The sequence below is a fragment of the Carya illinoinensis genome, chromosome 15 (genome assembly GCF_018687715.1).
Source record: "Carya illinoinensis cultivar Pawnee chromosome 15, C.illinoinensisPawnee_v1, whole genome shotgun sequence".
NCBI lineage: Eukaryota > Viridiplantae > Streptophyta > Magnoliopsida > Fagales > Juglandaceae > Carya > Carya illinoinensis.
The window spans coordinates 9906323-9922602 of record NC_056766.1 but is presented as its reverse complement, the minus strand read 5'-3'; the positions used below and the strand labels follow the sequence as shown (position 1 = coordinate 9922602).

Genomic DNA, 16280 nt, shown 5'->3' with positions numbered 1-16280 from the left:
AATATTTGAACACTCAAATGGCCTTTTCACACATATAAAAAGAACAATTTTGAAAACAACTAGGCACTAGAGCCAGGTGTTACATCCTCCATTCAAGTCTCGAGTATGTAGAAAATACTGCATTATAATTACTGCATGCATATGAGATTGTGAATATAGGAACTGGGTCATTTTACTTGCAAGTCACACTCCACTCCTCCCTTACTGGAAAGCAGATTCAGCCACCACTCTAGCATATTCCCTGACAAAGCCATAGGAGTACTGAAAATAATGAGGACTTTTTGCAGATAAGTGGAGATGCATATGTGCCATCATTGCCAAAAATCTACAAGAAGTGTTTTCTTGTAGCCGTACTGTTGATGAAGCTTAACATCTTTGAGATAGGGTTATGAGAACTCTATGAATCTACTTGCTTGTGCTGGTTCAAGGAAATGAAGAAAGCGAAGAAGACCAAGAAAGCTTGCTTCTTCTGCCTTAAGCAATACATAGTCACAACGATCAGTACTCATGCTTAATTAATTAGAATTGGCTATAGGCTATAATATAAATATCATCATGTGAATGCCAGGATATGTGAAACAATTGCTTAAATAGTACTGGCTCTATAGCTAAATAATCTAATTTGTCGTTGCCTTTTGATGGTCATATGCAATGCTTTTCCTAAAATGGAAGATAGACTAGCTAGTCGATCCTCAATTTTAGATTCGATGAATTGTGCTTGATCATGACTACAATTTCGATTTAAAGCACTGGCCCATTCTTTTAAGTATTTATAAAATGCTAAGTATTCTTTGTCAAATTAAGAAAATAAAAGAAAAAAGAAGGGTGCTTATAACATCCCATAGGAGAGGCTCAAGCCTGACAAGCCACATATAGGCTAGGCTTATAATCTAAAAGGACTAGTCAATAATATAATTAGAGCTCAATTGAAAACATTATAAAGAGCAACAACTTCTAATTTCTAATTATTGATGGATCCCATATACCATCTACTCTTATCATTCAATATGAGGTATCACAATCTCAGCCCCTTAAATTCTCGATATCATTGTTGGACTTATCTATCTTAGGTGACATGACTAAAAAATGAAGTGTGGTTGTAATTACCCAAAAGAGGCCCAAAAATCTCCAAGAAGTATTTTCATGTAGCCGTATTGTGGAAGGAGCATAACATCTATTTGATAGTGTTCTGGAAACTCTACGAATCTACTTGCTCATGCTGGTATATATGGGGAGAAAAAGATAGTGAACACGACCAAGAAATCTTGCTTCTTCTGCCTTAATTAATATTGCCTATATATATAGATATATATTTATTTCATGTGAAGATATATATTTATTTCATGTGAAGGCTAGAATATATGAAAAGAATGCTTAAATATCAATGGCTCTATAGCTATATAATCTAATTTGTTGTTGCCTTTCGATGGTCATATGCAATGCATTTTCTATAATAGAAGATCGACTAGCTAGTCGATCCTCCATTTTAGATCTAGTAAATTGTTTTGATCATGACTACAATTTCGGTTTAAAGCACTTACCCATTCTCTTAAATATTTATAAAAAGATAAGTATTATTTGTAAAAGTAAGAAAAGAAAAAGGAAGTGTGGTTGTAACACCCTAAAGGAGGCCCAACTCACATCTGGATTTATAATCCAAAAGGATTAGTTAATAATATAATTGGAGTCCCATTGGAATTATATATATATATATATATATATATATATATATATATATTATAAAGAGCAATAACTTTTCATTTCCAAACAAAGTGAGATCTCATACACCATTTGCTCTTATCATTCAGTATGGGGTATCACAATCTCCACCCCTTAAATTTTCAACGTGTTGGGCATGTCTATTGTAGGTGGCACAGTTCAAAGAAATAAGTGTGATTGTAATGCCCCAAAAGAAGTCCAATAATCTCCAAGAAGTGTTTTCCTATAATAGTAGGGTGGAAGAAGTTTTACATATTTCTGATAGGGTTATGAAAATTTTATGAATCTATTTGCTTGTGCTAGTTCAGGGAATAGAAGAAAGAAACCAAGGCCAAGAAAGCTTGCTTCTAGTGTATTAATTAATATTGGCTATATATATATATATCATGTGAAGGCCAAGATATATATATATATATATATATATATATATATATATATATATGTATATCATGTGAAGGCCAAGATATGTGGCAAGAATGCTTAAATATTAATGGCTTTATTGCTAATTCATCTTTGCCTTTTTATATATAGTTGTTTTCCTAAAATGAAAAATCAACTAGCTAGTTGACTACAATTAAGGCTTAACTGACCCGTTCTCTTAAACATTTATAAAATGTGAAGTATTTCTTGTAAAAGTAAGAAACGAAAAGAAAAAGAGGTGTGGTTGTAATGCCCCAAAAGAGGTCCTGGCCATATTTGGACCTATAATCTAAAATACCTAGTTAATGATATAATTGAAGACCCATAGGAACAATTTTTAAGAGGAAGGCTTTTTCATTCCCAATCAATGTGGGATCCAATACACCATATACTCTTATATCCTTTAGTATAGAGTATCACAATCTCCACCCCATAAATTTCCGATATTCTCGTTTGGCCTATCAGTCAATTTGAAATCCAATACACCACCTATCATTATCTTTTAGTATGATGTATCATAATTTCCACTCCATAAATTTATGATATTCTCATCGGGCCTATCTATCATAGGTGGCACTGCTAATAAAAGAGTGTGGTTGTATCACCCCAAAGGAGGCCCAAAAATCTCTAAGAAGTGTTTTCTTATAGCCATACAGTGGAAGAAGCCTAACATCTTTCTGATAGGGTGAAGGCAAGGATATGTGGAAAGAATGTTTAAATATTAATGGCTTTATAGCTAAATAATCTAATTCTTCATTGCCTTTTGATGGTCATATGCATTTTTTTTCCTAAAATGGAAAATCGACTAGCTATTTGAGCCTCCATTGTAAATGTGATGAATTAATGTAACTGCTCATGACTACAATTACGGCTTAACTGGCCCATTCTCTTAAATATTTGTGAAGTATTCTTTGTAAATGTAGGACAATAAGAGAAAAAGACGTCTGCTTGTAACGGCTGAAATGAGGCCCAAGCTACATTTGGACATATAATCTAAAAGGTCTAATCAATGATATAATTAGAGCACATTGGAACGATTATATTCACAAGTAATGTGAGATCCTGTACATTGCCTACATTTATCCTTCAATATGTGGTATTACAATTTCCTCTATATAAATTTTCAATGTACTCATTGGGCCAATTTGTTGTTGTTGGCACTTCTATAAAAAAAAACTAAATAAATAAAAAATAAAATAAAATTGGTGTTGTAATGCCCCAAAGGAGGCCCAAAAATCCCCAAGTAGTGTTTTCTTGTAGCCGTATAGGGGAAGAAGCTTAACATCTTTCTTATTTTGAAAACTCTATGAATCTACTTGCTTATGCTGGTTCAGGGAGAAGAAGAAAGTGAACAAGACAAATAAAGCTTGCTTCTTGTACATCAATTAATATTAGCTTTATATATAAATATATATATATATATATCATGTGAAGGCCAGGAAATGTGAAAAGAATGCTTAAATATTAATGGCTTTAAAGCTAAATAATCTAATTCATTGTTGCCTTTTGATGGTCGTATACAGTGGTTTTCCCATGAAAGATTGACTAGCTAGCTAGTCGATCCAAGTGAATTCTGCTTGATCATGACTACAATTTCTGTTTAAAGAGCTTACCCATTCATATTAGATCTGATGAAATACGCTCATCATGACTACAATTTTGATTTAAACCACTAATCCATTTTCTTAAATACTTATAAAATGTTAAGCATTCTTTTTAAAAGTTAGAAGAGAAAAGAAAAGAAAAAAGAAGTGTAATTGTAACACCTCAAAGGAGGCCTAAGCGACATCAAGGTTTATAACAAAAAAAAAAAAACTAGTCAATAATATAATTGGTGCCCAAATGGAACCATTAAATAGCGATTATTATGCAGGCTTGTTTCAACAGATAATGCATAGGAAGAAGATAAGAGATTTGCCCAAAACATAGAGAAAATTCTGAATAATATTGTGTTTGTGAAATTACACAATAATGTAATGAAAATTGCAATAAAATTAAAATTGAAATGAAGTCAGTTTGGACTGAGGTAAGGAAATCTCGCTTTCTTTAAGGAGATTCAAGCCCTCTACAGTGTACAAAGTCTCAAATTCACTGGTGCAGCAGAACTCTTCTTGACTTGACTTCTCCAGGATACAATAGCCCAACTGATCGTTGTATAGTCCGAACCAACTCTACACAAGTGGTTGAGCTCAAAACTCCACTCAAAAAGCACCTCTCTTTTATCTGAAAAATACTCTCAATATAATATCTACGTATTTCCCTACATGAAAGAAAGACGACATAATGAACACATAGCCCCAATAGACACCCACGTTCATCAAAATTTAAACAATAACTTAATTTATTGCATTTGGTAATGTGTAGTGAAGTAAAGAGCCATCAAAGTAAAAGTTGACTGACGGTTGTTCAGTTTAGAAAGGTTCAGCTGGGCTATTGAATGAAATGATAAAATATAGTAATGTTTTTCAACAGAATGACAATTGAAAGAAAGAAATAAAATGCCAACATTGTTATAAACTAACTTGTATTGTATGACCACATTTAGTCGTCATTATTGACCAGGTCTTAGCCGTCAATTAAGACTTTTGTACCCCTATATATATGGGGATATTTCTAGGTTCATGAATCAATAACAAGAACCTCTTTCTTGGTCTCTCTCTCATTCTCTCTCTTTTTTTATTGATTTCATAATATGTTATCAGCACGATTACTCTCCGTCTCTCTCTCGCTCCTCTTCCTTGATAAGGTATTTGGCGTAGCCATTCTTTCCGAAGCCACTATTGGCACCAGCGTCGTCCTAAAGTGCCCTAACATCCAAAACGCCATCGCTGAAGAATCTCTCTTCAATTCTCAATACCTAGAAAAAGCTTGCATAGTTGGGGATCTGAAAAGATCCTGAAGAGGATTTCGCCTAGCAACCCAGCCACGACATGTCATCAATATTCTGGAGAAGTTTCGACGTGGAGGTCGACAATAAGGTCCTCCCCTTCAAGTTTTTGGAGAATGTGAACCGCTGAGAGCACGTGGATTTGCTGATCTTCCAGGTGGAGGAGCCGGGCTGACCTGTTGTCGACCAGAACAGGCTGGTTAAGAGGAGGAAATTAGATCCCGAGTTGCCTGTTCTTGCTCCGTTTCAATTGGCTGGACCCATAGAGCTTTGGATTCATGTAGGATTGAGGTCAGATTCGTCGAGGAAATCGGGAAGGTTCTCCTTGAGACGCTTCACCTCCGGCGAGTTTCAACCAGTTATGGCTATGGTCAGGGCAGCCAGACCGTCCTTTCGCAACAATCACGACAAGATTGCCTTTGCTATTCACGCCTACTTCCTTGCTTCCGGCTACATTCTCACTGCCATCGGGCCTCTGCCTTCTCTGACATAGCTCTTTCCTCTCTGTCTACTGATGAGGCCGAGGAGTGACCGATACGAAACTCGTGTCGGCAATAAGCTGCCCCAGTCCGTTGATTGGAGGAAAGATGGTGCCGTTGTTGGCGTCAAAGACCAAGGAAGTTGTGCACGAAGGTTCATAATATAGAATAATGACTTTCTGTCAATGAGCGTGTCAGTGCCGCCAGCTTCGCTGACAATAGACTTGCAGACACTGTACAACGTGCAAGGGTGGGACCCTTACGCCTATGCGTTCGAGGCAGAGGAGGAAGATGTGAGTTTGGTTTTTTTTTTGTTTTAGGAATCCGGGCATGGAGGACGACCCCACTTGTGGACCCATCATTGATGACATTGTCATATTATTTGCAATTTTCAAGGTGAGTATTAAAAATTATATTTCTTATTATTACTTGATAAAATTTTATGTTTATTCATATAATTTACATACAAGTTCTATTTACTTTTTATACTTGTTATAAATTATTGATGATAAGATTCATCTTAGAATAGAAATGGAGCATCCCTGAAGGATCGCCCCAAACCAATAATTTTATTGGGTATCTCATATTAAGTCTTATTTTGGAATTGAAATTAAGCATACCTGAAGGATTGCTCTAAATCAATAATTTTATTGAATATCTTATAGTTTAAATGAGTTATATGTGTACCAAAAACTCATTATGATTAATGCACCTGAAGTTGCATAATTGAAATTGTATAGAGAAAAGTCACTAAAGAATATATGTTTAAAATGAATGTCTCGAATGTGCTCCTGAAGTAGCAATATCGAGTGCAAAAGTTCACAATATATTCTAAATTTATATCTGGTCTTCTGGTGGCTAAACAAAATAATGAGTTTTTGTTAAGAAATCACTAGTCACGTCCTAATAGTTCAACATTATTTCCTGAAGTGAATGATATTGGATTTATATCATTTTATTCCCTAAAGTGAAGAGAATGATGTATTTTTATCCAAAAAATCTAAGAGATTGAATGTGGTAATGAATATCGTTATAACACTTTTTTTGGGCCAGAAGCTCGTATTGGAAAAACTACCAACTTTCTCTTTGAGATAATATTATATAATTATTGAATCAAATATTATGATGCATCAAAAGTGATATGATTCAAAATATTTGTATGTTTTTATGATTATCTTGATCATCCAAAATCAATTATGATAAGTCAAATAAATTTTCATATGAACGTCCATAAAAGAACCAGAAGATTCTTTTACTATAAAATCTTACCACTAGGAGTGGAAAGAAAATTTTGCTAGAAGCAAATAAAATGAAATAATTCAACGCTATCTTGATTATTATAGGTGAACTGGAAGTTCAGATGATAATTAAATTATGGATGAAATAAGATAAAAATATCTCATATTTTAGCTGCTAAAATCCTAGAGAGGATTGAAGTCCTTATAGGACAATTAAGAAATTTAGCAGTTTAATGAACATAAGATATATCTAAAGGCATGTGAGACCTATTGATACAAAAGATAAAGCGTCTCGAAAGAGAAAAGTACAAATAATTTGGTGCTTTTGAATAGGCCGTACCCACAAAACAAGCTATAAGATCCATCCAAAATTTCGGTTTAAAATTCTCTCATATAAACTCCTGAAGAGTATAAACCTCCTGAAGAGTGCCTCTTGAAGAGGGTTTTCATGAAATGTCTTCCCCTGAAGAGGGATAAGTACCTAAAAATAATGAGATCTCGATACATTTCATGAATATTAGAGAAATTCTGGATAGAAATAAAACCATTGTCGACAATGTATTTTTATATAAGATGGCAATTGACATTACCAGAAGTAATGAAGAAAATGAATCAAGAATTGTCAAAGAATACCGATGTAAAAATATTGTCCAACTTGAAAGAAACAATTTCTGCAGAATTGATATCACTAGTAAAATATGATGCATAGAGACTTCATATAGTTCAAACACCTAAAGAGGTTATGCTTGTTGAAAATCAGTGGGTATTTATATAAAGGAAATGAAAATGTGATATATAAATCTTGAGTCAGTTTCTTGCAGATAATTCCTGTAGAATTGATATCACTAGTAAAATGTGATACATATGGACTTATAGTCCAAACACCTAAAGAGGTGATGATTGTTGAATATCAGTGGATATTTATATAAATAATATAAAATGCCTGAAGCTTTAAATCTGAAAATGTGATATACAAATCACAAGTCGGTTTCTTGCAGAAACAATATTGATATGCTTTTAAAGTAGTTGAAATTATATTGAGGTTTATATTAGCTTGAAAGTTACTGAGAGTTTGGATATGCATGATTAACTGCATATTTATATGAATTATTAGATCATGACATATATATGAAAATCCTTGAAGGATATAAAATGCCTGAAGCTTCTAAATACATCCGAAAATATGTATTCTATCAAGTTTTAAAAATCCTTATATGATCTAAAATAATCCAAATGCACGTGGAACAAGCTATTTTTAATATATTTTCAGTATCTATATTAATTTTTATTGCAATTTATATAGATGATTTAAATGTCATTGAGGTTCCAGAATAGCTCATGAAAACTGCACATATTTGAAATATAAATTTGAAACCCTTACGGCTTCAAGAGGGAGATGAATGAAATTATTAGTTCTGAAATACCATCTCTTAAATACAATTAATATTTCAGATTCATATTACGATTTTGTAGGAAGTGTGCATTATTAAATGAGAAATAAAATGGAGCACATAGAACATTTACCAGAAGATAGAGACACAAATATAAATATTTGTGAAATATTATTTTATTATCTCGAAATAAAATTACAGAAATTTAAGGTTTTTGGTCTCATTCTTTAAGCGCTCTTGTTTTTCAAGAATCTGCATGGCATTCTTATATAAAGGAGTAGACAATCTAAAAGAAAATTTAAGTAAGGATTTTAAATTCTTATTCTCTTGCTTTATTGCTTCTATCTTCATGTTGGACTCCAGAAGAAATCGCTGAAGGATAGAAATATTCTCGTGGAGTTTGTCAACCCCACAAGTTTTGGATTGCAGTCGCTGAAAAAATGCGACAATGGATGATGAGTATCGGGTACCAAGACTCACAAGCTTGTAGATAGCTTCATTATCTGACTTATTAGTCAGATCATTATTGTATTGCATTATAACACCTATAGTAAAAGCATAAATAACTGATGAACGAGGTGCAGAATACCTCATATATTGGTCATGAGAAGATTGCTAAGCCATTGCAGAGTAAGATGCAGAAAGAGATTGCAGAATAAGAATGCAGAATAATTACAGAAAAGTGAAAAAAATGATATGCGAATAAAAATGAGCTGAATATCTCTTTTATAGAGAAAATTATGACAAAGTATGTCTATTACTTCATAGCATCTCTCGTGAAACATCTCTCTATAAGAGACAAGAGATGTAGCATCATAGCTCTGCGGCGCCTGACAACTACAAAAGAGCTGAAAAATCCTGCGGTGCTTGTCTGGTCTAAAAAGCTGGCCACCGTTTTCGTTGAAAAAGGAGGTTAGCGGCTTAATTTTGATGAATTTTCCACTAACTATGTTATTTACAAGAACTCCAGAATAGCATAACTCTAGAATAGTAGTGAATTTTATGTTAAAATGATCTTGAATCAATATGGTGAATTTCACTATAAAGTCTTGAAGCACTTTTATATGGACAAAACTCATCCCCTGAGTACTCCAATGGTTGCTCGATCATTTGATGAGCAGAAAGATCCATTTTGTCCTTGTGAAGACGATGAAAACATTCTTGGTCCTGAAGTACCTTTCTCAGTGCAATTGAAGCCCTGAATATGTAATTATTTTATCAACATGGATCAAATCCACAATTAGTTGGATATCTGGATGCAGGTTATCTTTTAGATCCACACAAGAAGATTATTACAATTCATGAGGACAAATATGAAATTAATGTCAAGCAGATACGGTCAAGTAATAATTTGGCAAATTTATTGACTAAAGCATTACCAACTGAACATTTAAGAAGATTATGCAGAACATTGGAATGCGAAGACTTGAAGACCTATTATCATATACTTTTCAGGGGAGTAATGTCTTGAAAACTTATGCTGATTGTACTCTTTTTCCTTCGCTAAGGTTTTATCCCACTGTGTTTTCTTTTGCAAGGTTTTAATGAAGCAATCCTAAAGCATTTGGCAGTACACATGAATATTGTACTATTTTTCCTTCGCCGTTGGTTTTTTCTCACAGAGTTTTTCTTTGGCAAGGTTTTAACGAGGCATATTCTTTAAATATGGTCATCCAAAAGGGAAGTGTTATAAACCAACTTGTAGTGTATGACCACATTTAGCCGTTATTATTGACCAGATCTTAGCCGTCAATTATGACTTTTGTACCCCTATATATATGGGGATATTTCTAGGTTCATGAATCAATAACAAGAAGCTCTCTCTTGGCCTCTCTCTCATTCTCTCTCTTTTTCATTGATTTTGCAAAAAACATATATTAATACTCTAAATTGAGAGAATAAATCAGCCACCACCAACGGATATTTTAATGAGCTTTAAACACACCAACGGCTAAAGACTATAAGTTGGCAAACGGCTATAAGATCACCTTCTATATACGTACATGCACCCAAAAGAAGAGAAATGAAAACTGAATTAAGGAATTGAAGTAACGGTAATAATCTCTTAAACAAAAACGTTACTAAAAAATATTATTTACTAAAAAATACCAACATATTGATTAATAATAAAATCTGAAATTATTTTATCAAGCTTACAAGTAGAATTTAAATAGCTGCAAAATTAAAAAATTATGAAGATTTTTATAAAAATAGAAAAATTTAAATTATTGTTTGAGAAATTAATACATAACTAAACAAGAATCCTACCAAAAATTTAATCAAAATCAAATTCAAAATCACTTCCAAACTTGAAACCCAATATGTACTAACAATGCAATAATGAGCATAAATATATGATTTGAAAGAAAATAATTGATATTATTTTGAATGATTTTAGATAAAGTAAATGATATCCAATATCAATTTAGAATTGCACTAAGTATCACAATCTTTGTCCATTAAATTCCTGATGTTCTCTTGAGACATGTCTGTTGTAGGTATCACGGCTCAAAACAGATTTGTGGTTGTCATGCCCCAGAAGGAGGCCCAAAAATCTCCAATAAGTGTTTTCTTGTAGCTATAGAGCAGAAGAAGCTTAACATCTTTATGATAGAGTTGTGCTAGTTCAAGGAGAAGAAGAAAAGAACAAAACCAAGAAATCATGTTGCTTATTCTGCATTAATGAATATTGGCTTTATATAAATATATATATATATGTATGTATATAGCCAATATTCATATATGTATTGGTAATGATAAATTAAAATTTAAAACCCCAAACGTAAGGATTCCCAAGCATCGTGAGAAGCTTCAGAATTTATGATTTGTGAGAGAGGCGCATCAGATAAGGAACCGTTGAGCCATCTAAGAATCAGTTGGTCAAGGTCGAGCCACCGTGCTGCTGTTGGATTCAAAATCAACCTAATACCATCATTACCAAGAATGGTGGGAGGCGGACATGAGATTTCTTTTATGACATTGTCAAGAAGACCATGGCCATAAAGTACGGGAAATACTTATGCCTTCCATAACAACTAGTTGGGAGAGGCGAGTTTATACGAGATATCAGGAAGATTGGCTTTGGTTGGGAAAAGATCGAGGAAGCAAGCTCTTCCCAAGGGTGGGACCAAAGAGGTAGAAGATGAAGACATGATTGCAATCTTTGTTGTGGCTCTTAATTGATAGCATGCAAGGAAACTAGCACTTGCATATTGCATGACGTCCTTTTGCATTGATTTGTATAAAATTTACAGTTGTTACAAGTTGTCATTTACAACTATATTACTAGCTATCCAACTGTATTGTCAGTGTAATGCCCCCAATGAAAGATCTAACCACATGACCTATATTCTAAAAAGACTACTCAATGATACAATTTAAACTTCTCTTACCCAAGCAATGTGGGATTCCATATACTTCCTACCTTTATCCTTATCATATGGGAGTATATCACAATCTCTCTCTTCTAATTAATTCTCAATGTGCTCATTGGGCCAGTTTATTGTAGATGGCACAGTTTAAGTCCCACATTTTTTATTAGAATAGGCATTGATACCATTTGTAACTCCTCAATGGGAAGATCCAAACCATATGACCTATACTCCGAAATGACTAATCAATGTTATAATTGGAGCCTCGTTGAAATTTTTTAAAGAGTAAGAACTTCTCATTCCTAAACAAAGTGGGATCTTATACACTATCTACCCTTATTCTTATCATATGGGATATCACAATCAAACCCAAATAAATTTCACTTCTTTCAATATATATAATCTCCAATTTTAAGCTAAAGTTGCCATTCCAACCAGTGGAGGATAGAATATTATTTAGAAAAGAGCCAGATGGTAGAATACGAAAACTCTTCTGAAGAGGGATCCTCTCCATAACCAAATTTCAAAACGGAAACTTTATGGCTTCAAATCTTAGCTTCCGAACACATCCTTATGAACATCTTGCAATCAGCTGGTCTGCCTGAAAATTCGTATGTAGGAAACATGCATGATCTCTTGTATTTCCTTAATATATATGCCGAAACGTCTACATGAAAACACATTGTTTGTCTATAGTGGCCCTGATGTCAAATGATATGATCCTAATGAAAAGAAAAATATTATTGATTTTCTTCGAGGAAACCAAACCTCCAAATGACTTTATTCAATGGAAATCATGCAGCCTCAATATATCAACAATTAATTTCTTGATCATAACAAAATTACTTATTATCAGATGGTAAATATTCTTAATCCGCATTAAAGGCTTTAACAACGTACGGTACTTTTATTACATGAAACATAAATAGATAAATAACTTAATATATTCGACTGCAACCTTGAACTAATTTGAAGTTGAACATGAGTCAATCTTCAACTCTTTAACTTATTCTTCTGGAAGAACTCATCTGTATGATGAATAAAAGGATGTTGGAGGCCTACAGTTCAGAACCCAAATTGGCGTTAAACCGTACAAGTGGCGTTAACATAATCTTGAGAAGAATGTGCTGGCACTCCAGGGATTATTAATCCAATGATGACCCTAAACATTCTCATCAACCAAGTTTCACTGTAGTTTGGACCCCATAAACATGGGATTATGAAACTTCGGATCACCTCCCAAAATGCGTTTAGGTACTTTGGTATGACCCATAACAATGAGAAGTAGTTCTCATTCGGCTCCTTCTTCAATGAATACTGGATTCAAATGGGATTCATAGCATTAAAAAGAGTAATTGCAGATCATAAGATTTACAAAATTATGTGTTACAAATAAGAAATTAACATAAACATGCAAGATTTCTGTATTAAAATTTATAGTATATTTAGTGTATTCCTATCTTCATCTAAAGCTGTACTTTATATACTTGCTGAGAGAGAGAGAGAGAGAGAGAGAGAGAGAGAGAGAGACACCTCTTTATAGAAGCTATTGTAGTATTTGCATGTCGGAAAATGTTGATAAAAGTCTCCATTGTCACAAGGGACCCTAGGCACCAAGTCATTGCAGTAAACATACCTATAATACTTCACATCATGCTTTTTAAACTCCTTATCCATATGATCCACAAACTGTTTGTTCCCAACCCTTGGCTGCCCAAATGTGTAAACCCCCTCCAATTTCTCCAACAGCCATGCCTCCTCATGCATTGCTAGCACACTCACAAACAGAATGGCCAATGCCCCACCCAAGCTGTGTCCTGTTAATATAAACTTAGCTCCCTCATTCTTCATCAATAGTTCTCTCAACCTTTGTTTTATTGCATAATAAGCAACTTTTCTTTTGTCACTTTCTTGTTTTATTTCTTTTTGCCAGACTTCTTTGGCCATCTTTAGGCCGAGAGCTCTCATGAAGCCCATATGGACCTTGCCCACGCCCGCAAGCTGAAACCAGGATAAATCCAAATCTGTTTGCCATCCAAATGGATCAAATGGCTTGGTTCCAGTAAATGCAACCATGATCAGGTTAGGATTAGAGATTGTGTCTTTGAACATTATGACTTGAGTTGATGCTTCTTCTACATCAGCTGTGACAATTTAGTACTATATTAATAGAGCGGTCTGTTTCAATGTTACTCTAGCTAGCTTGCCAAAAGGGAAGAGATCTAATACATATTATGTTAATACTTCTATCAAATCAGATACTGATAATTTCATTTGAAGTAGTCAGTTTCTTACAAACGCTAATTATTTGAGTTATTCAATTATATATCATCAGTGAAAACATTTAGAGATAGACAAACAATACTTAATCATATGAGATCCATATTAATGGAGAATCCTATATGGGCATCATTAAATGTTGTAGGATCAATGTAAAGTTATATTTCTCTAAAATTGAATAATCAAATTCGATTAGACAATTAGTGAGGATTTATATTCATTTCCATAACTGTGTTTGGCCAAATTAGTTGCTAATTCATGAGCATGTATAATCTCTCAAGGAATGTTTGTATGTACGAAGATGCTTCCTACGTACGTACCGTTCTGGAATTTGTAGAACCCCAAGTTTTCCATCTGTGCGAAAATGAATCAGAAACATTAAGAAACATAGCCATCATTGACATAAGATCAGACATAAAAAAACAGAACAGATATAAGTTTTTCTTGCTAATGATGCTAGCTAGGTTGCTTACATTCCATTGATTTTTTATTATGGTTTGAACAAATGCTTCATTTTCGTATGACAATTTGCAAGCCATCATAGAGAGTGATTTCTTGTATTTTTTGTCAGTAGGTTTAATATTTTCGTCTAATTTCACTCTTTGATCAAGATGTCCCACCACAGATGCGAATGTCGATGATGACTTCTTTAACACCACCACCTTATCTCCTGCACAAATTAACCCACTTCAGTCAAGTTTCAAGAATTTAGAAAATCCTGAAATTATAATCAATGCATGCATATGAGGTTGAGAATATAGGAAGGAGTCATTTTACTTGTAAGCCACCTGTTAAGATGGATCTAATCCATTGATATCCAATGCATGCATGAAAAAACTTTTTAAAAAAAATAATAAAATAAAATTTAATTTTCATATTATCAAACCTGTTAAGATGTTATACCAAAGCTTGAAAAACCCCCCGTTACCGGACAGAAGATTCAGCCACCACTCCAGCATTTCCCCTGACAAAGCCATAGGTGTACCGAAAATGATAAGGAGTTTCTGCAGAAATAGGGACACGCATATGTACCATCGTTGCAAAAAATCTCCTAAAGGTTTATAAGCATTTTTCTGACAGGGCTCTGAAAACTCTATACTTGCTTGTGATGGTTCAAGGTTAAAAAGAATGAAAACAAGATCACGAAAGCTTGCATCTTCTGCCTTAAGCAATAGATAGTCACAGTGATCGGTGCTGATCATGCTTAACTAATTAATATTGGCTATAGCCTATAATATAAATATCATGCATGTGAAGGCCATGATATATATGTGCAAAGACTGCTTAAATACTGCTGGCTCTATAGCTAAATAATGTACTTTGTCATTGCCGCCTTAATTTGCCTGGTCATGATATGCAGTGCTTTTCCTAAAATGAAGGTCAACTAGCTTGTCGATCCTCAATTTTAGATCCGGTGAATTGTGCCTGATCTTAACTACAATTTCGGTTTAAAGCATTGACCCATTCTCTTAAATATATATAAAATGTTAAGTATTCTTTGTAAAAGTAAGAAAAGAAACAAAAAAAAAAAAAAGGTGTGGTTATAATAATGCTCCAAAGGGTGAAGATACATTTGTCCTTATTATCCAAAAAAATTAATCAATGATATAATTAGAATCAGATTGAAGCTATTATCAAGAGCAAGTTAGCACTTCTCATTTCTAAATAATATTAGATTTTATACACTACGTACCGTTATCATTGAATATAAGATCACAATCTCTATAATTTGGATTCCCGACCTTCTCATCAGACCTATTTATTGTAGGTGGCACGAGTTAAAGAGGAAATGCGATTGTAATGCCCCAAAGAGGTCAAAAAATCTCCATGAAGTATTTTTCTGTAGCCATCAGTGGTAGAAGCTAGCCTGACATCATTCTGATAGGGCTCTGAAAACTCTATGAATCTACTTGCTTGCATTGGTTCAGGGAAAAGAAGAAAGGGAACAAGACCAAGAAAGTTTACTTCTTCTGTGTTAATTAATATGATCTTTACTGTATATTTTAATAGAATTTGATATAATTATTTACTTACGAAGATATATTATTTTTTTAAAAATAATTATTTCATCTAATTAGACAAATTGCACGTTGATAATATTCTAATATATATATATATATTATATATATATATCATGTGAAGGACATGATATGTGAAAATAATACTTAAATATCAATGGATCTATAACTAAATATTCTAGTTTATCGTTACGGCGCTTTTCCTAAGATGGGAGATCGACTAGCCAGTAAAGCCATCATTTTAGATCCGGTGAATTGTGGTCGATCATGACTACAATTCTGGTTTAAAGCACTGACCCATTCTCCTAAATATTTTTAAAATACTAAGAAGTCTTTGTAAAAGTAATTAGAAAAGGATTAGTTAATGAAATAATTAGAATCTCTTAAGTGTGGTTGTAACGTCCCAAATTAGGCCCAAGACACGTCTGGACCTACAATATAAAAGGACTAGTTAATGAAATAATTAGAGTCTCATTA

General features: G+C 33.5%; 1 protein-coding gene across 1 annotated transcript; it reads right to left on the bottom strand.

The window, feature by feature from the left end:
- Positions 1-12315: 12315 nt before the first annotated feature.
- LOC122297403 (triacylglycerol lipase OBL1-like) lies at positions 12316-15066 on the bottom strand. Its single transcript, XM_043107452.1, has 5 exons — positions 14672-15066; positions 14259-14455; positions 14106-14139; positions 13039-13649; positions 12316-12822 (listed from the first exon to the last, which is right to left on the bottom strand). Exons 1-5 carry the CDS (start codon positions 14985-14987, stop codon positions 12589-12591), a joined length of 1392 nt encoding a protein of 463 aa, XP_042963386.1. The 5' UTR covers positions 14988-15066; the 3' UTR covers positions 12316-12588.
- Positions 15067-16280: the final 1214 nt, after the last annotated feature.